Here is a 21,070-nt window from a genome sequence, read left to right on the forward strand (position 1 = left end):
TTTGGCCCCCCTCCTTTGGCTCTCCTCCTACCCCAGTTCCCTCTGTTAAGACTCTTGGCATCAAGCTAAATGACAAACTCACTATGCACTCCCAGATTGGTTCGGTGGTTTCTTCCTGCTTTCTTACTCTCCGCACTATCCGCTCTATCTCTCGCTTCTTTTCTTTCTCTGCACTTAAACTAATTATGTCCGCACTGGTCCTGTCCCGCCTGGACTACGGGAACATCCTGTTCAATGGCATCCCTCAGTACAGCCTGCGTAAACTGCAACTGGTGCAGAACCAGGCGGCCCGCCTTGCCTTCGGTCTCCCCAAATTTCATCATACCTCTCCCCTCTTGAAGACCCTCCACTGGCTCCCCGTGCGGGAACGCGCCTTGTTCAAATTAGGCTGCATGGCGTTTCAGGCCAGGATGGGCCTGGCCCCTCTCTTCATATCTTCAGCCATCAAAGCTTATGTCCCTGGCAGAGACCTCCGCTCCTCGGCACAACTTCTTTTAGCAGTCCCTCGCTACCGGAAAAAAAAACAGGGCGGCTCGAAATTCTCCACTCTTGCCCCCATGTTCTGGAATTCTCTCCCCTTCCACCTTAGGTCCCTCACCCAGTATTCCAGCTTCCGCAAAGCTTTGAAGACTTTTTTATTCACTCAGGCTCTTCTTTCTTAAGCTCCGCTCGCCTTTTCAGTCTATGTCTTAGCGACTGATTTTGCCCAGCTGGCTGCCTGCTATCTTAGCGCCAAGAAACCGCCCAGGTGTATGTTGCGCTTGATAAATATTTTAAACTTAAACTTAAGATGACTTCAGGTGTGCCATACTTTTGTCATAAGTAAGACTGTTAGCGCTCTAGTTGTTCTTTAGAACACTCTGGGACATTCTGTCATTGGGCTATAGTTGGGCTACATCTGGCTGATATTTGGGCTACATTTGTTTTTTTTTGTCTCTGGTGGCCATCTTTGGGCTACATTGGGCTACATTGGGCTACATTTGGGCTCTAACATATATATAGCCCAATGTAGCCCAATATATATTTTTTCAAAGTTAAATTTCGTAAAAACCACTGGAGCACATATCTTGAGACATAGCAAAGGCACATCGGGCTACCAGTCCCTACAATTTTGCCAAGTTTGGTGGAAAACCATTCAGCCGTTCGGGCTAAAAGTGAGTCCAACCGCCCTATGGAAATTAACATGGGGAAAACATGTTTTGGGACCCCCCTTTTATCTCGGCCCCCGCTTGACGAATCTCCCCCAAACCTTCAGGGAAGGAGCGGAGCGCTGCGAGGCAAAGTTAAGGAAAAGTTCAGGAAGATTCCTCAACCGGCGCCAAAGTTATTCCCAATAGAATGTTGCGATTTCCCTATGGAAAACAATCCTAACTATATATACCTACTGGCTATTGCCAGTAGGTAATATATATATATATATATATATATATATATATCACAAGGAACTTCGATCACACACCATCCACTGGACGTGACATACGAAACGGACCAAAGCAGATGAATTTGCTTATTTCTTTATTTCGTGCAACCTCTGATCGCCATGACGCGTTTCGGGCCCTGGAGCCCTTGATCACATGACTTGGCCAAAAGTAACCAGTGAATTTAAAATGCGTAATACGATCACGTGACCGTAGGCCTATAGACAAGAAAAACAGACTTCTGCCTAATCCAGCTATATACACAGTATCGAATCACCATTGTACATTATGATAACTACTCCTTTGTATACCATGTAATTGTTACAGTTGAATGTATTGCAATAAATAAAAAGTTAATATACATATATACACAATAAATATTAAATAAAGCCAATTTCATCAAATTTACACCAAATGTAAAAATACGGCTAACATTTCATTCTGTACATATGCAATCATCTAAATAGATGCAGCGAAACACTATGCAATCATTAATAGGAATTCATCAAGTGATGTGCAAAGTGTGCTGAATTTGTGCAAAACACGCAACTTTCCTTTTACCACGGTCATCCAATGAGGAGTATCATCAAAAAATCTGGGAGTAAAAGCCCAAGTGGGCTCACTGTGTTTGTGGATAACTGCGTCTATACTGCCCACGTGATCAAATACTTATCCACGCACAAATCAATAAAAGTGATAAAAATTATATCCCTTGTGAAAAAATGTAACATATAAATCTTAAATGAATATCAACTGCAGTTTTCTGTTGGCACCACACCCCCCACTTGAACTCTCATATATCCTTCTGGTGCCTAGGGCACATGCTTTTAGATTATTCCCTCAATTAGATTTGTAAGCATGTATACAAATCTTCAGTCGCGTTAAGGCCATTGGGCGTCTTTGTATTAAGATTAAGGATATAGCTAGTCTCAAGCAGTCTTAGACGTGCCTCTCTGTCTCCCCCTTTACGCAGTGGCAATACCATATCAATTGCAAAATAGCTGAGACAGTTCAAAACGCCTGTATGGCATGCATTGATGTGCCTGGCCACTGGGTAGGCTTCATCCTTGTTGATGACCGCCCGCATGTGCTGGAGTATGCGTTTGTGGACCTGTAACTTGGTACTCCCCACGTACCTTAGCCCACACACACACTCCAGCACATACACGACGAAATCTGATTTGCACGTTAGTTTCTTACTAATCAGAATGGGAGCCTCACTGAATGGGGAAGCAAAAGTTGTCTTGTTTTTCCCCAAGGTGCATGCTTTGCAGGTGGCACATTTTATGAAGCCCTTGCTCTTCTGGAGCCAGTTGTTCTTGTTGGCCACCTCAGGGCTGCTTTTGACCAGCATGTCACCCATTGACCTGGCACGCCTGTATGTTATTGCCGGATAGTCAGTCAATGTTCTGCCAATCACAGGATCCCCCATGACAATTGGCCAGTTTTTACGTATGATCTTCTGCAATTGCTTATGTTGGCGACTATATGCTGTGATAAGTCTAGGTTGCCCGCCCATATTATCTTTGGCTCTCAAAGTTGCATCGGGTTTCCCCTCCAGGTTAGGCAAGATGTTAACTCTATTGGATCTTATCATGGCTTTCTCAATCAAGGCCTCTGAATACCCCCTATCCTTGAACCTTTTCATGCTTTCCAATTGTGATGCCAGGAATAGTTCATCTGTACTACATATTCTTCTGATCCTCAGCATCTCCCCATAGGGGATGCTGCGGATCAGGTGGCTCGGGTGATGGCTAGTCGCATGAAGAACCGTGTTGCCCGCGGTCTCCTTGCGATATAGCCTGGTTTGCAGCTCCCCACCGGACACCTGGACTTCCACATCTAGGAAATTGACTTTGTTTGCACTGATCATACCGGTGAAGCTTAAATTCAAATCATTCGTGTTGAGATCTGAAATAAACTGCTCAGCTTCTATGATAGTACCCCTCCAAATTACGAAGAGGTCATCTATGAATCTGAGCAGTGACACAACATTGTTAGCCATCACCTCTGCATGTTTGATCCCTAGGACCTGCTCCTCCCACAGCCCCATGTGCAAGCACGCGTGGCTAGGGGAGAAGCAGGCCCCCATCGCAACACCTCTCAGTTGCTGGAACACCTGATTTTGGAACAGAAAGTAATTGTTATTAAGACAAAACTCCAACATTCCCATTATCATTTTGTTGTGCTCAAACATGCAAGCTGGTCTTTTGTTTAAAAAATGCGCAACCGCTCTTAAACCATCTTTATGGTTTATGCTCGTATACAGAGCAGTCACATCAAGTGTGATCAGTAAGTAGTCAATGTCCCACACAGTTGTTTTGATGTTATCCAAAAAGTCAGTGGTGTCTCTTATATAATGTGGATGAGATAGCAAAGGTCCAAAGATTTCAAGGCTTTAGACAACACTTCAATAAGTGTGGTTAGTTAGCGGATGGAGACACACTCGAAGCTCTGGACTTCTTGGGCTTTCCGCGGAAGGACACGAACGAGGAATCGCCATGCTGGGAGGACCTTAGGACTGTAGGCATTAGCCTAAAAAGAAATGTTTTATCACTGAAGAATTGTAATTTTATACCACGGATAACGCACATACTTCTGTAACAGGAATTTTCGACGTGAATTAACTCATCTAGCCTTGAGAAAGCCCCGGCGCAAATCGCCAAGAGGGGGCGAAACACGTGTCGGCTGTCCTCATCGTATGAATTAAAATAAAGTAATTTTTCTACAAACAGAAAGATTCTTGTCCTTCATATCACGAGCTGAAAAAACGGATATTAATCCTGGCAAATAAATTCAATCCTACGTGGAGATCACACTCACAACTTCTTAAAAGTGTCTCTTATATAAGATGGCAAAGTTCTTACAAACTCCTGGAGGAAGTGGTCAATATAGCGGGATGCATTCTCAAAAGTCCCTCCCCTGGCCGATATAATCAGCCGGCCCGGTGGCTATAACCGATCTTTGTGGACTTTCGGAATTAGATAGAACACCGGGATCACCGGGTGGTTTGTCTTTAAAAATTTCAATTCATCCCCACTCAACAGCCCTTGTCCTCTCCAGGAGTACAGTTTAGTATTGAACTTATCCCAAGCCAAACGCATGGTCTGCCAATCACTCCTAATGTAGCACTGTCTATCGTTGAGCTGCTTCAGTGCTTCCTCCATGTACATATGCATTGGCCAGAGGACAACATTGCCCCCTTTGTCAGATTGCCTGATGACTACATTGTTTTTATCCTGAAGTTTTTTCATCAGGCTGCCAAATGTGTTGTTGTACTTCAAATGTTTCTTGTCTATGCTGATAGATTTACTGTACAGCTTCTTAAGTTCTGTCACCACTAAGTCACTGAAAACATCGATATTGTCATGTGCCATTATGGGGTTAAATGTCGATTTCGGTGTGAATAAGGTATTCCCTGGAGCATTAGTTGGAATAGAAATATCTTCCTCCAGGGTCCCCTCTATGTCCCCTTCCCTTAGGAGATCCTGTAGATCACATTGCAATTCATACTCCCCTACTGACATTGCCCCTGATTCCACTCCTTCTATGTTGGCAACAGTTGAGGATTTGCGTGTTTTATGTTTATTGACCAGGAATAGTTTTCTCAGTTTAAGTTTCCTTGTAAATTTAAACAAATCCAATCTGGTCCGCGCATAATTAAAAGTACTTGGTGGACAAAATGACAACCCTAATGAAAGCGTTCTTAATTCCCCAGGGCATAACAGTATATCAGTGAGGTTCACAATTGTCTTATTATCACTTACTATGGACCTCATCAGCGGTTCCATCTTTTGTAGGTCTTTCTTTTTGTTACTGGATTGGCAGAATTGTCTTGCTGTCCTGCACTTCCTCCGTTGTTTGCGCTTGATGTTGCGCCTTTGGTTGTTCCGGAGTTTGAGGCGTGGGATCTCAATGATTGCTTGCGGTCGTGTCTCAGGCATTCCACTTCCTGAGCCAACAACCGTTTTGTAAACCCCAACTGCCCTGTTCCCGCCGATTGCTCTGCTTCTGAATCACTGCTGGGTACTGAACTGATATCAGTAGAAGACACCGAAGCTTGATCCACGTTAGCTGTTATCTGCTGTTGGGGTGGTAGATTGCCCTTAGGAGGATCCTATTTCCTAGAAAAAGTGTAGATCCGCCCATTCTGGTAATCCAACTTATCCCTTTGAAACTTAAAAGTTTTTCTTTTTTTGATCACTTCCTCTTCTTTGTTCATTCTTACCAGCATTTCCTCCCTGAGTTTTTTCTCCTGGGTTCCTTAATTCAGTGCTCGTATTTGCTCATTGAGTTTTTTAATCTTGGTTTGAAGTTTGGCACCATCGCTCTCAGCATACTGTATTAGGATTCGCATGAGGCGACTGGAATTATCCAAATTGCACTGTGCCCAATCCTGCAGCATGTTGGGGTCCGGGTTCTCGTAGCTGGGGGCCAGCATCAGTCTCAGGCCCCGCGGAACACGACCCACTTCTAAGTAGCGACTCAGAGACTTCTGCTCCCACCACTTGGATTGTTCTGTCCGCATGGCTTTTTCCAGTTGTTTAAATAAAGTCTTAATCTGGCTGCCCCCTGTTTCCACTAATGACGCTTGCCCCACATGCTGAATATTCGTTAGGGGGGTGTTGTCAAACATACTCACTGCAGCCTCCTCTCGGTTCTTGACCACATCCACGGCGTCCATGTTGCTGCACTATGTTGCGCTCTCGAGCACAAAACCTTAGTGCCTTCGCTCGTGTGCGCGGTCTTACTCCTGCTTCGGCTCGATGTTTTCTGCAAGCGCTTCTGATCACCAGCCGTTTCCTCGGTGCAGACTCGATCACCGCCGTGAGAGTCCGCTGCCGTGCGTTGCTGGTTACAAGCGGATGTATATATATATAAAAGGCATTTCGCCGAAACGCGGATGCGTCTGTTGTTGCTGGTCAAATTGTAATAAAGCCGTGCTGAAATACCCCCGGGAGTGCGGAATTCTCTTTTTTGATATAAAGGAGTTGGAGCGAAAATAAGTAGCGGTATCCACTACCGCTTTCCGCACCCCTTGAAGAGTGCGCCGTCTAAGGTGGAAACTGGAGCGTGCATATATATATATATACACACACACACACATACAAACACATATATATGTGTTTGTGTATTTTTTTTTTTGCAGGGTTTTATATAGCGCGAACTTGACCCAAATCCGAATCGGGTCACAGAGCACTTTACATAGCAGCAGTTACGTTACATGAGAACACATATTCCTTTTTGTTAGGCATGGGGAGATTAAGTGATTTGCCCAGAATCACAGGATGTTTGGCATCATTACCGAGACTCAAACCCAGTTCCCTAGGTCTGAGGTCGAGCGCCCTAGCCGTTAGGCCAACTCCTAGGTATATATTTATATATGGTATTAAATATTAGTGGAATATATTTAATTTACATTTTGCAGAGTTTTATACAGAGCGAACTTGACCCGAAGGTATCGGCTATCAGAGCACTTTACACGAGCACCAGTTGCATTGCATGAGGACACATTCAATTTTGTTAGGCACCGGGAGATTAAGTGTTTTGCCCAGAATCACATCATGTCACACGTGTTTGCCGAGACTCGGACCCGGTTCCCCAGATTCGAGGTCGACCGCCCTAGCCGTTAGGCCAACTCCTATCCCCATGTTACATTTATCTATTAAAATATTTAACATTTACTAGTTTAAACTCTATATGAAAAAAAAAATATTTGTCTTTTTTTGATGATGTTAGTGTCAGCAATATTTTTTTTAAATATTTTTGTAGTTACTATTATGAGTATAGGAGCACAATATTATGGGAAAGAATATTTTTGACACAATATTTTTGTCAACTATATTATTGTTTAGCAGATATTGTGTCAGTGATATGTTATATGTCTATACATAGCTATATATAGTTATAAGTGTGTGTAATTGACATTATTATGAATATACAGGTGCTTCTCAATAAAAAATAATGTAAAAAAATATCATTTCAACTAATACCGATAAATTCAGGCATGTTGCACGGGTCATCACAGGTCCCTGATGGGTCTTAGGATTAACTTTATTGGGGGGCCCCATAAGCATACCTTGCAGGGGGGCCCCCTAAGGTTTTGTTACACCACTGTCACCCACATCACACTCCCAATGGAATTTTGTTGTCCCACTCCCTTTCTTGTAAGGCTAGTCTCCAACAGTTTGCCTCACAGTGATGCTTGTTCTAGTTCTACTGTGCCCTTACAAATAAATGTGTGTGCAAAGTGAGTATTGAGTTGTAAGTACCTAAATGCCCATGTGCTCACTAGTGAATATTCTGTTTGCCGTTGTGAGAATGACTTAATGCCAGAGGTATCTCATATATCTCCAAATAGAGAGAGGCTGATGCTATTGGGAATCTACTCTAAAAGTGTTAATTTCCCTTTCCACTGACATATACTTGTTAACCTTCATCCTTAATTTCAATGCTAATTCTGTGGCGCAGGAGTGCAATATCCCAAGTTACTTCAGTAAATGACATGTACGTATCTTCAGTCTGCGAGCGGGCTTATTCTGTGGGGCAAAGCTGAGTGGCCTCGTAGCGTCCTAATCTTAGGTAAAGCCATTCTTCTCTTGAAAGGTATACTCTAACAAAGTTGTCAATGGTATTCTACGTGAATTGTCTAAGTGAATTGTCTTTCCATAGCATCGACCATACCAAGTTGTCCAGGTTCATGAAATTCACACCAGTGATTACATAAGACATGTTTTGGAACGAGCATGTATAGTAACCGTGGCAAAGATGTCATTTTAATTAAGGCTTTGCAAACCATCAGTGAGAGTGGGAGCCTTTTCCACTGTGTGATACGTCAGAACTAAAGTCTTAGAGCAGTGGATCTAAATGATCCCTTTGAAACTTGCCCAGGTTTGTTGACACCCATATCTCTAGATATCTGTTTTGAGGCGGTGGGGCAGTGGTTTGCTGTTATGGGCATTGAGGCTCAGCCTACTTGTTTTTTTTTAGCGTTTTCATTACACTACTAGTGAAAGACAGTCTATTATGCATTATTATTATAATAAAAAAACGGTAATCCTTTTTGTTAAAAATGAGGGTCAAGCAACAGTCTGAGGCAGGCAGACATCTATGTGATGGCTGGTGCAGGTACATTAAAGTGCCTGAACCAGCCATTAGACATTGTCCAGGGCTGGCAAAGACACGTCCTGGTGGCAGAGACCAAGCACACCTCAGTGCCTCCCCATTTGTACCACGCTGTAGCATCAGTGGCAAATGTAGACCCTGCCTCTTTAGGCTTAAGCCCAAGAGTGCCCCTGGATATACAGCAGTCTATGTGTCATCCCCACCTCAACACAGAGGAAAGCGTGGGGTGAAAAAGCAAGATGATGAATATTGGAAAATTCATAGCAGAGGTTCTGCTGTTTGCTACCTCAGGGCTTCTTGAGATGGTAGGGAGCTGTGTGCTTGCCTCCAGGGTCAATAAGCACCAGGAGGCAAAACAGGACCTGCGCCGGCAGCTGAGGTATTTTATTTATTTATTTATTTTGACAGTTTTGTATAGCGCGAACAAGATCCTTGCGGGTAACAGAGCGCTTTACAAGGCAAATAAAGGTGATTTGACAAATACATAGGCATAAGATGACTTAAGAAAATACATTCCTGGTAAAAGTTATCGACTAGCACTTAACAGTAGGTATTTATAACAAAGTTCAGGTGACTCTAGCTAAAAGGATCGCTTTCACTTCTTTTTTGAAGAAAGCAGTGGATGGAGTCTGTCTTGTTTCTGTGGGTAAGGCGTCCCAAATCCTTGGGGCCATTCCTGAGAAGGTACGGTTGTACGTTTTTTTCTTACAGAAGCGTTGTGGTTTAAGTAGAAGATTATCAGAACTCCTAGTTGTTCTGCTACCACCCTATAGTAATAGTTTCTCCGCAAGGTATCTTGGTGTTTTTTAGTGCAGTGCCTTGTGAGTCATACAGGCGATTTTCAAATGTATTCTGGCCTCAAAAGGTACCCAGTTGAGGGCACGAAAGTTGGGGGAAATGTGGCAGTTCCTTCTAGAGCCAGTGATGACTCTGGCAGCAGTATTGATTGAGGCTCTTAGCGGAGCGGTTGTTGATCTGGGAAGGCCGCAGAGAGCGACACTCCCATAATCCACTCTTGGGACTACTAGGGCTTGGACTGCCTGTATGAAGTAATTCGTGGGTATGAATAGCTTTAGTCTTCTCAGGGTCTTCATCTGGAAATGGGCTCCTTTAGTTGCTGCGCTTATGTGTTTCTGCATGTTTAGATTATTGTCCAGAGTTATTCCTAGGGATTTCGCAGAGTCAATAATGCGAGGTTGGCCATCAAGTGCAGTTAGGTGCTGCATCCATTCTCGGATCGTGTCTGTTTTTTTTGGGGAGCAATGAGGAGGGATTCTGTTTTTTGTGTGTTAAGTTTTAGATGGTTATTTGCCAGCCAGATCTGTGTTTTATGGAGCGTTGAGTTAAGGGACTTGATGTCTTCAAGAGAGTGGACCTTAATGTAGAGATGAGTATCGTCAGCGTACATGTGGTATTGGATGTTTGAGGAGATGAGAAGCTCAGTAAACATTTTGGGAGCTCGCGGGTAAGTATGTTAGATTGTGTATGAGAGAGAACCTGTGTATATATGCGTGTGTTCATTTGTGAGCACGTATGTGAGTGAAGGGGAGTGACTGAGAATAAGTGACCCGGCAGTAATAACTACAGTAATTCTAGGAACAAGAGAGCTCAACTATGGCATATGGGAGTGGGTACACCCTGACCTATTGCTGCTCTTGACATACTAGGGACATTTGCTCACATAAGTGTCTCCCCATTTTATATGGATGACATCTCAAGCGAAATTCAGGCAAGTAATCTTGGCAATATATGCACCCATCGCATAAAGAGGAAGCTCTTGATAAAACGCTGATCCAGGCACATTAGAGTTAATTATTGACATATGAGGGCATTAAAACAACGTTTTTAAATAATATGTGTCAACTCTAGGAGCATGAGGCTTCTTTGGTTTGCCAAACCACGAAAGTATTTGAATATTTAATGGCTGGCCTTCCATAACTGAAGGGTTTTTAGTACATTTATGTGAAGACTGTAGTTTAAAGGCGCTCTTTGATCCCATTTCTTTTAAATATTTTCTCGCCAGAAAGCCACGGACCCACTTACAAGAAGTTGGGCTTGCTAGCTGGAATTCACAGCAAGGATTGCTCCCCACCACTTTTAAATATCACCAGACACCAGTGGAGCTAATAAAACCCTCTGCTAAAAGGCTCCAGACGAGTTTAAAGAGTCTGCTGGAGGCATCCTTGGGCACCATTTTGTAACAGCCACTGCTGTAATAGAGAAAGCCCCAGATCTGAAGTGAGAGCAAAGGTAACTTTCCCAACCAGGGCCTAACCTCTTGGGTGAGACCAACTAAGGTTTCTATTGGCTTTTCCTTCTTTGGGGCACATGCCCCACTGAAAAAACCCATAAACGCAGCTTATTTTCCATGCCCTCATAAAAGTGTGCTCCACAGATTTAATGCCAAACGCTTATCGACAGTGACCTGAATTAAATCGATTACATTTATTTTTGTCCAGTGTGCCTTTTTTCATTGTGTTTATTGAATATTATTTATTTCTATAACATTGTACCAAAGTGATATGTAGGTTATCATTTACCTGATGGCAGGTGACAGTGTGAATGTTTGCCTTTCTGACTGGAGTTCTGCCTTTGAGTTTGGCTTGCACTGCTATTATTGAGTAAACGGTACTTGAGGCAGTTCCTCTGTAGGCGCTCTATTTGTCAAGTGCAGCAAATGAATGTTGGACATCAAGCTGCTTTGTCCCCTGGCAATGCCAGCCAGTCCTAGCAGGGGTACCAACAGCAGAGTCTTTCAAGAGGTTGTCTGTTGAGGATGTCACAGGCTGATCTTAGGCAAATTCTCAGATGTAGGACTTTTAAAGAAAGGAGTGATGGTCAAGAGGGATTACTGACCAAGAAGAGTGACATGCTCCTAGGGGCATGGAAGACTGCTACTAGGAGTGATCTTTGAAAAATCAACTGCTCTGGATTCTCACATCTGAATAGGGAACAGAGAATCAAGTGGCAAAGGACAGCTTGAGAACGATGTGAACATGTCTTAAAACTGAGGATGCAGATCTGAAAGGCAATTCATTACGATAATGTATCTTTTTCAATGAGTATGAAGGTAACCTACCTCATCATCCTTGACGCACTGCATGGAGTAGTGATTGCAATGGACCCACAAGGCGCTCCTCAGGACAGTGATGCGGTCGTACTCCTGTGTCTGAAAGGCCTGCATAGAAAGGAGGCTATGAATATTAAATTAGTAGCGCTTGTGGTATCATCATAGAACCTGGGGTCACACTAACTGGTGAGACCCGAGATGTTACACTGGTTGCCTCAAAGCAAAGATTTCTACTACTCAAAATTGAAAGCCTACAATTTTACCAACTGTGACATTTACTGCAAACTCACCCTGCCATAACTTGAAGCCCGCAATGTTGTGTTATACCCAGTGCTTAATTTGTAAAATAATAAGTGCCAGGGCCTTGACCAGGAGGCCACTGCAGCTTGCACCAGCCATCACCCCTGTCATCACTGCCAAAACAACTACTAACCATCTCTCTTGCCTGGAAGTGAGACAGTACAGATTATTGTAGGTCCCCAAAGCTAAAGAAATGGATGGGGAGGCAGGTATTAGTACATTTACATATAAATTGTATTCATAAACAACCGATGTTCTGCTCATCTCTAAATTTGATAAGCGGCGCCTCCATGTGGCAGACCATCATAAGTGCAGCATTGACAAGTAAGTGCTGGTGCGGAACACTGGAAACCACCAGCTCAAATTAAGCACTGCCCAGGCTACTCACAAGGAACATAGTGAAATCGCAAAACCCACAAAGCTATCCTCATTATAGTCTACTGAAATCTCACCAATCCAAATTAAAGAAGCCCTCCTCTCTAATACTTCTCTGATTTGCTGCTACCTTCTAAATACCACCTTTGATTAATGCTGTTCGTCCACAGCCAACCACTGAAAAATGTCAATGCAAACGATCCGACCTTCTCTAAGGGGCCGTCAAATCCCGCATTTAACAGTGCAATTTTGTCTCGAGTGAGCTTCATTTATTTTGTCTGCGTTCAGGTGGCCCTTTTGCACCAGCAGGTTAAGAGGACATAAAACATCGTCCTCCATTATGCTGAGACGCAATGGAATGAGACAGATCTTAGTGATAACATTCTGATGCCAACCCTTGGGACTGTGGGGCATCCAAGATTCCAGTTGTGTCTTTGAGCTCTCACCTGCGTGAAAACCACCTGCAAAACTTCGTATCTCTGCCAAGATTTATTTTAAATATATTTTAGTACGTTTTTACAGGTAACAAATAGGTCCTGTACATGTATAGCATTCGATGTCTCCATGTGCACATTTTCAGCAATTACACAAACCTGTAAAAGCACATATTCCTATTTCCGATTCGCCCATAACGCTCCAAATTACAATAATAATAGCCAGCTCTGCAACAGTCATATGCAACCTCTCTTCATTTGCATGTATCTCCCACAAATGTTTAACTCTTTCCCTTCTGCAAGGTAGTCTGCTTTGCAGTCGCCATTAAGGTATAATGCAATCAGTTGTGGTTTGAGCGTTGCTACATAAACCTAAGAGGCAGCACTCCTTATCACTCCCCCAAGCCTGTTATAGTAAAGTACTTATAAGTGATCCAGTGATCTGCTCCTGGCTATTTTTCGCATGCCACACCACTCTTCTGAGCGCAGTGCAGCCCCTTTCACTAATGCCATTTCTCAACAGCCTTTTTGCACCTACAAAGTGGTGGTCCTTGGATGTAAACAAATAGGGGGAAGAAGAGCTGTATTTTTAATGAGGTCCTACACCTGTGCTCCTCCTATGTACTGCAACACACTGACTGGAGTGGTTCCTCTCTCGGGAAAAAGGTAAGCCCTACGCTTAGTGGAATCATAGACCCGGTCAAAGGGATTCAAGGGGATCAGAATGATCAGCTCTTAGTGCCCACACACACAGGGTAGGGTGTCATGCTTCATCATAGGCCACTCCTTGTCAGCCCGGCATTGCAATGCTTGACAGGCCTGAGGGCTCTTAGTTGGAGATCTTTTGATCTGTAACGCAGTTCAGATGAATGCAAGTGAGGGGATATCGCAAAAAATAGGGCTGTGAAATAGTGAACATCAAGAGTAAAAGAGTCTATGGGAATTAATTGTAAATGTATCGGATAGTGTTCCCTTAAACAAGTAAAAACAATGGAGCCATCCTAAGGTCGCTAGAATGGGAGAAATAAAGTGGGGTTGACATGTTTCACAACTATGTTGCCAGGAGGGACAATCAGCATTTCTCCAGGACCTAAATCAAATCAATACTAACCTGAATAACTCTGTGAGCACTGTTAATGGTTAAGGGAACCCACTAGAACAACAATACTGCACCTGAATCGATGCAATGGGGCTGATTCCACCCGACAATCCGAATAGAATTAGCCCTTAGGTAAGGCAGAGGTCCTCCCGATACACTAAGGGAGAAAGTGAATTTAGTTTGAGAATATCCCCGGACCTACCAGTATGTGTGTTCTGTGATGTCATAAGTGATGTCGTAGAACATGTCATGAGCAGTGCATGGCGGGGGCGAAGGTTATAGTTAGCTCTGCTAACTATAATTGGTGAATGTGTTTTTTGTGTTAAAAATATTAATGTTGTCACTGACAAATTCATTTAACTATAACGTTACTTTAACCTTTTTTTTAGTGAATTTGTAGTTTTTTTTAACATAAAGTAATATTTGATTATCATTCGTACAGCCAACCCCCCAACGCGCATGGCCTTCGGGTGTGTTCTGTGGTGGAGTTGGCTGTCGGGCCTTATGTTTTCTAAATGGGAGGCGGGCCACGGAGCACCCTCTCCAAGCCTAATTAAGCCCATTAGGACCTGGGGACCCCAGGGCTTATGTTTTTTATGGGGTGGGAGCCAACTGGCCTTCCTCCCTGAGCCTTATTAGGCCCTGGGGTCTCCATCCCCCATGAACATTTTTTATGAAAGGAAAGGGCGCTGCATGGACCCCCTCTCTGAGCCTTATCAGGCCCTGGGGACCCGATCTTCCACGGCTGTTTTTTTAATTATAGGGGAGGGAGGCCACATGGCCCCGTCATGAGCTTTATTGGTCTTAGAACCCCATCCCCAGGGTGTTTTTTTATGAAAGGGGAAGGCCCTACTCCGCGAGCCTTGTTAAATCCTCCAGACCCCATCCCCCAGGGCCATTACTAAAACTAAACGGTAGGGGACCTCGTGGCACCCAAGCCTTTTTAGGCACTGAGGACCCCATCCCCCGTGGCTACTACTAAAATCAAAGGGTAGTGGGACTGCACACCCACTGAGCTTGGTTAGGCCCTGGGGACCCCAATCCCCAGGATGACTACTAAAATTAAAGGGTAGGGGGACTGTGCGGCCCTACCCCAAGACTGGTTAGGCCCTGGGGACCTCCATTCCCCAGGTACATTACTAAAATTAAAGGGTGGGGGCACGGGCAAACCCCGAGCCTTGCTTGGCCCTGGGGACCCCATCCCCCAGGGCGACTACTAAAATTAACGGGTGGTGGGTCTCGTTCCCCCTTCCCCAAGGTTGGCTAGGCAATGGGGACCCCATTCCCCAGGGCCTTTGCTAAAATTAAAGGGTATCGGGGCCAAACGGCACCTCTGACCCTGGTTAGGTCCTAGGCAACCGATTCCCCAGGGCCATTACTAAAATTAAAGGGGAGGGGGATCCAGCGCCCCCCCCCAAGTCTTGTTAGGCCTTATAGACCCCATTCCCCAGGCCATTGCTAAAAATAAATGGGATTGGGGCCATGCGGCTAATCTGTTTTAGCCATTATTGTTCCAAGAACCCTATCCCTTGGGGCCTTTATCACTTATAGTTGGGTGCCCTGGTGCCCATCCAGGGTGCCCACCATACTCTCATTGGGGGTCGTGTGAGGAGCCAAGGCCGGCATTGCTCCCGGCGGCAGGGAGCAGCTATTAATGCTGCTATATGTGGGCTGGAGCAATATTTTGATCTGCTTTCCGAAACAGATCAGAAGTCCACTCCCAGCAGGTGGTAGCATTTTTAAAGATCCCGCCCACTGGGAACGGACTTGGTGTTTGCTTCCGCTAGGCGAGGGATTAAAAAATGTTTCCACCAAGCGGGAGCAAACACAGGTTTCCCTGCCCATGCTGGCATTAGCAGGGAAATTACTATGTCCCTGTAGTGGGTACCCCTGGATATAGTATGTGAGGGGGATCCACAGGATGGGGACATGGGGTTCGTTAATGGCTCAGGGTGAGGGGGTGACAAGGCATCCTACCTCCTCCCTTATAGTAATTGGCCTGGGGTAGGCTCCCAGGCCTTTATTGCCCCCTCCCTAATCTAAGTAATATCAGTTCCAGGGGTAGGCTCCCTGGGACCTTTAGAGGTTCAGGGAGTTAGTCGGCATGGCTCCCTCACATTGTGTAAAATTTCCGGCCGGGGGTGACCTCCCAGGGCAATTTAGAGGGTCAGGAGGGGGGTCATACTGATTTGATTTTTGGGGACCTTAGACAGGGTCCCCCTGGGTCCCCAATGAGGCCTAGGGGGTCAGGGTATCCCTACCCTGCCCCTTTATACTATTTTTCTTTTTTTATTCCAGGTCAGGGCACTAAGTCCTGTAATAGCTGACGGCTAAATTTTTCTCATGTTGCTGGCAGCCTATAAGAGTGCTTGTTCCCCGTGAGAGTCTGCCTCCAGTGGGAGCAAGAAGGCCTAAGGGAGATAAAGCCCCCTAGGTGAATCGGAATGCTCCATTTTTAAACTTGCACTCCCAGCCTCTCGAGCCCCTCTGGGACCCAACCGTCCAGATTTACAATGAGGGCCAGACTTACTAACCTTTCATGCAACGGGTGTAGTAAGGCAACTTGCCACTCTGCATTGTGTGGGAAGAAGAGAGCGGAAATGCACTATATCTACTAAGATATGGCACACTTCTGCTCTCTGATAGCACTGGTGCACTTCATACAGCTTAGTGCCAACGCAGGCACCCTTGCACCATGGTGCAAGGGTGACTGCGTTACGAGGAGAATTGTTTTTGTGCTGGACTGGATACCTTCCTGAACAAAAGCAATCTCTAAAGGCATTTTCCTCTTTCTATGTGTGTTGAGGATTGCACCATATATAGAAGGAGCAAATAGCGAGGAGAAAAAAAATGTTTTCTCCTCGTTACGCCATCCTGGTGTAGTGATTTCACGCAATCCCAGGTCTACAAATGTTAGTACATCTGGGATTGCCTGAAATCCATGGGTGGATGCATGGGAACACCAACATTCCACTCATGGAATGCCGCACAGAATGAAATGCAATGCAATGCAACACAAGCCACTGCATTGTGTTACATTTTTTTTACAAAGCTACGCAAGCACAATCTGCGAGCCAAGGTCTAGCTTTCTGCCAAATTTGGTGTAATTCCGTTCAGCAGCTTTTGCTTTAGCCTTGTCTAATGAAGTCTATGGAAAATGCATGGGGATTTTGCATTTTGGAAGACCCCTCTTTTCTCACCCCCCTACTTTACCCACCACACTGAAAATTCCCATGCACAAACTAGACAAAAAGTAGCACCTTTGGAAAGTTTTATGGAGATTCATTAATCGGTGCTAAAGAAAAGCCATCCTAACTATAAGTACCTGGTGGTATATATGTATGTATATGTCAGTGATATCAGTGATACAATATGTGACATCATCAGCAGTGCATTGCGGGGGCACAAGTTATAGTTAGCTTAACTAACTATAACGGCCGAATTTCTCTGGTTTTGTACGAGAGAAATGTCCAACTAACTATAACGTCAGTGAAACCTGTGGTTTTTTCAGTGAATTTATAAGGTTTTTTAAAAGGCTAATCTCTAACTATAACGTCCCTGAAACCTATGTTTTTTTTCAATTATATTACCTACTGGCGGTCGCCAGTAGGTATATATAGTTAGGATTTTTTCTCTATGGGTTTTTTGAAAATTCTATGTCTAATAACTTTGGCGTTTGTGGACGGAATTGGCTGAAATTTTCAGGAAAATGGCACATTTTGTTTCTGAGCAGCCCTTGAAAATTTGGGGGGGGTTCGTCCAGTGGGGGCCGAGAAAAAAGGGGGGTCCCAAAACGTGTTTTTAACATTGAGTTTTCCATAGGGCGGTTGGCCTCACTTTTAGCCCGAACGGCTGAATGGATTTGCACGAAACTTGGCAAAATTGTAGGGACTGGTAGCCCGATGTGCCTTTTGTAGGTCTCAATATATGTGCTCCAGTGGATTTTGAGAAATTAACGTTTAAAAAAAGATATATATCTGTAACAGCGGACCGGTTAGCGCTCTGGTTCGCGGACTTTTCGCGCAACGGAGCTTTGTGAAGCGAAGCTGATTGGTTCTCCGGCGTCTGTCAACATTCCAAACAGTCCGTAGCGGCCGCCATCTTGTCTCTCGGTAGGATCGAGAGACAAGAGGAGGTCAAAACAAAGGGGGAAATAACTATAAGGGGGCATAGTAGATCCTCGCTGACCCCCTAGGTTTGATGTGGAGGTTTTAAAAGGGCCCCGCGGGGCAAAAAAAAATAATAAAAATAATCATTGAACGGCTGAATGGATTTGCACGAAACTTGGCAAAATATTAGGGACTGGTAGCCCGATGTGCCTTTGCTAGGTCTCAATATATGTGCTCCAGTGGATTTTGAGAAATTAACGTTCAAAAAAAGATATATATCTGTAACAGCGCTCCGCTTCGCGTAACGGAGGTTTGCGAAGCTGATTGGTCATTCTGTCACTGGGCTATAGTTGGGCTACATCTGGCTGATATTTGGGCTACATTTGTTTTTTTGTGTGTCTGGCGGCCATCTTTGGGCTACATTGGGCTACATTGGGCTTCATTGGGCTACATTCGGCTAATTAGCAAATAGCTCATCGCAAACTAGGAATGGTAAAGAATCGCTATTTATTCCTTAAAGTTCGCTATTTAGGAAATGCAAATAACTTTGATGATACATATGGCGGTTCATCTCTAACAAGATAAGAAGCATAGGGATAGATTTATGATGACTGGCGCATCACCAGGGATGTGTTAGTCATTCTGTGCCGCTGTTCCGTCACCTATGGTGTGCTGCATTTACAATGCGGCGCATCATGGGGCAAAAACAGCACAGATGCGTGATGTATCTGTGCCGTAAAGGTGGCGCATTGCTGGAGTTGTATCGCAAGTGTGATGAAGGTCCAGCAAGGGTCGGGGGTGCCCCTGTCGCAGGGTTTCTGTTCTCACACAGAACTGTGGACAGAGGATTGGAACCTCGGCGAATTAGGGTGTCCCAAAACTCACGTTAGTAATCAAAAACTATTTAGCAAGCTAGGTACAGTGTCACATTGGATATAACAAACTCTCAATGTTTAGACAATCCAGAATATGAACTTATAGTACCTCAGGATACGTGGAACTCATGAACAGTCGGTCGTTATATATTTCTTAGAAACCAGAACATGGAGTTAAGAAGAACACATGTGTATTTGAAATGTTTATTTACTAATGCCGTCTTCTCAGGCGTTGTACCTTAGATAATAAAAGTACACATATTATCAGTAGCAAAATTACCAGCATAGTTACTAGTACATAAAAAGTGAATGGTGATAGTATGTTAACATGCTGTAAATGAATAAGAGTTAGCAACACTTATAAGCAGCCGCGGGCCGTGGAGGGAGTTACGGTGAGGCAGGGAGGCGGGGAGGGGGAGAAGCAGGGTGGAGAATACAAGTACACATATTATCAGTAGCAAAATTACCAGCATAGTTACTAGTACATAAAAAGCGAATGGTGACAGTATGTTAACATGCTGTAAATGAATAAGAGTTAGCAACACTTATAAGCAGCCGCGGGCCGTGGAGGGAGTTACGGTGGGGCAGGGAGGCGGGGAGGGGGAGGGGCAAGGTAGAGAGGGCTCCACCCTGCTTCTCCCCCTCCCCGCCTCCCTGCCTCACCGTAACTCCCTCCACGGCCCGCGGCTGCTTATATCTCACCCTCCCTAATACACATATTATATTATTTGCTAAGAAGGTCTCTTTGTGTTGGTTTAGGGCGTGCCCATACTTTAGTGTCTTAGATTTGAAGGAATCACATCAGCATACACCAGCTCTCTCTTAATGTGAACCGCATCAAGTGTTGTGTATGTGTGTTCGGCAAAGCAATATAAAACCCGCCTCATGCCCAGAATTGGCAGAAGTTGCACTTATGTTATGAGTATGAAGTCGTGGAGATCAGACCTCATAACAATTCTGTATCGTGTTGTTCTTGAAACTTTAGCACTCGCTGTACAGATATAGTTTAACAAGTAAAGCAGATAGTAGACCAATAACATATTATTCTCATGTAAACCACGATGAACTACTAGGTGGAAAGCTAAAGCAACAACTAAGTGTCGTGTGCAGAAGTTGCAAAAAAGGAAAAATGGTGTTTAAACCGGTAATGAGCCCATGCTAACTTAACACGGTGTAAAGATATCCAGGACCTAGATGACACCTCCTCATGATCCGGAAACGAACTGAATAAGATAATAGAAGTGCCATCTCATGAGAGCAGATTGCAAGTTTATATGTGGACGGTCCGCAAGGTAAAGCATTAAAAACTAGGAAAATTCAATGCTAAAGAAAAATAAAACAGCCAAGTACTTTATCGAGTCTTAAGCCAATAGGCAAGGTAAATAATAAAAACTTGACAAATAAGTCAATGAATTGTCAATGAAATGCTAGTACTCAGCATATGAAACATGAAAAAGGTCTATGACATAACTGTGTATGCAAAATAAGCTGCAACAGCCTCCAATAGGAAGTCACCGTCTTCATCCGAAAACAGTTCAGCCATCCAATTTAAAAGCGGAAAAGAACATACGTGCTCTCCCAGCACCGGATCCTCTATCACCATCAGAGGACAGCTCGGTGGGTTTTCAAGAAAGCTGTGTTCCAAGAAAGACTGTGCTGCCGCCAGTAAATTCCAGGGACCAAGTAGTCCATGCATCAATGCCACAGCCATAATCCTTTCGCCAGGACAAATCAACTCGTGAGTAATGATAGGAGTCATCAGCTGATTAAAGTCGACGTCAGGAGAAACCGGTCCGCAGAGACACAAATCAATGGCCCAATCGAAATCACAGGTCAGGCAGTGAAATACAGGCTGGACACAGGTGAAGTAGGAGAACCGAAAAGATAATCCATATGCCGTGCTTAATATCGCCAACGGCATTGTGCCATAATATTCTAGCATGCGATTGCGGAACAGTGTCAGCAGCTGCAGGGTCGGAGGTTGCATAGGAGGGACATCCATATTTAAAAATGTAAAAAAGCACAAGAGCGTCCGCTGGTAATGCAAGTAAAAATGCAATCCACGAACCAGAGTGGAGAAAATGGAATGAAAGGGAGCAGGGATGACTCCAAAGATTTTCTCAAATGAAGTCACGAGACCACTGGTAACAACTTTAAAAAAGTGTGCCAGGGATTTTGTGGAGGATGCGTTAAAGATAGTCGGAAACATGTTGCTGAAATTGAAAGGCAAACCTGTGTACGGGTGTTCGCTATGTGAAGTACGAA

General features: G+C 44.3%; 1 protein-coding gene across 2 annotated transcripts in view; it reads right to left on the reverse strand.

Moving 5' to 3' along the window:
- The window catches only part of PSTPIP1 (proline-serine-threonine phosphatase interacting protein 1), a 643,783-nt gene that overhangs the window by 181,288 nt on the left and 441,425 nt on the right, over positions 1-21,070 (reverse strand). For both annotated transcript variants that reach the window (XM_078684947.1, XM_078684948.1), the window contains exon 10: positions 11,623-11,721. In XM_078684947.1, coding sequence (XP_078541073.1) covers positions 11,623-11,721 — 99 coding nt within the window. The remainder of the gene's footprint in view (positions 1-11,622; positions 11,722-21,070) is intronic.

The sequence above is a fragment of the Lissotriton helveticus genome, chromosome 3_2, assembly GCF_964261635.1.
Source record: "Lissotriton helveticus chromosome 3_2, aLisHel1.1, whole genome shotgun sequence".
Taxonomy (NCBI): domain Eukaryota; kingdom Metazoa; phylum Chordata; class Amphibia; order Caudata; family Salamandridae; genus Lissotriton; species Lissotriton helveticus.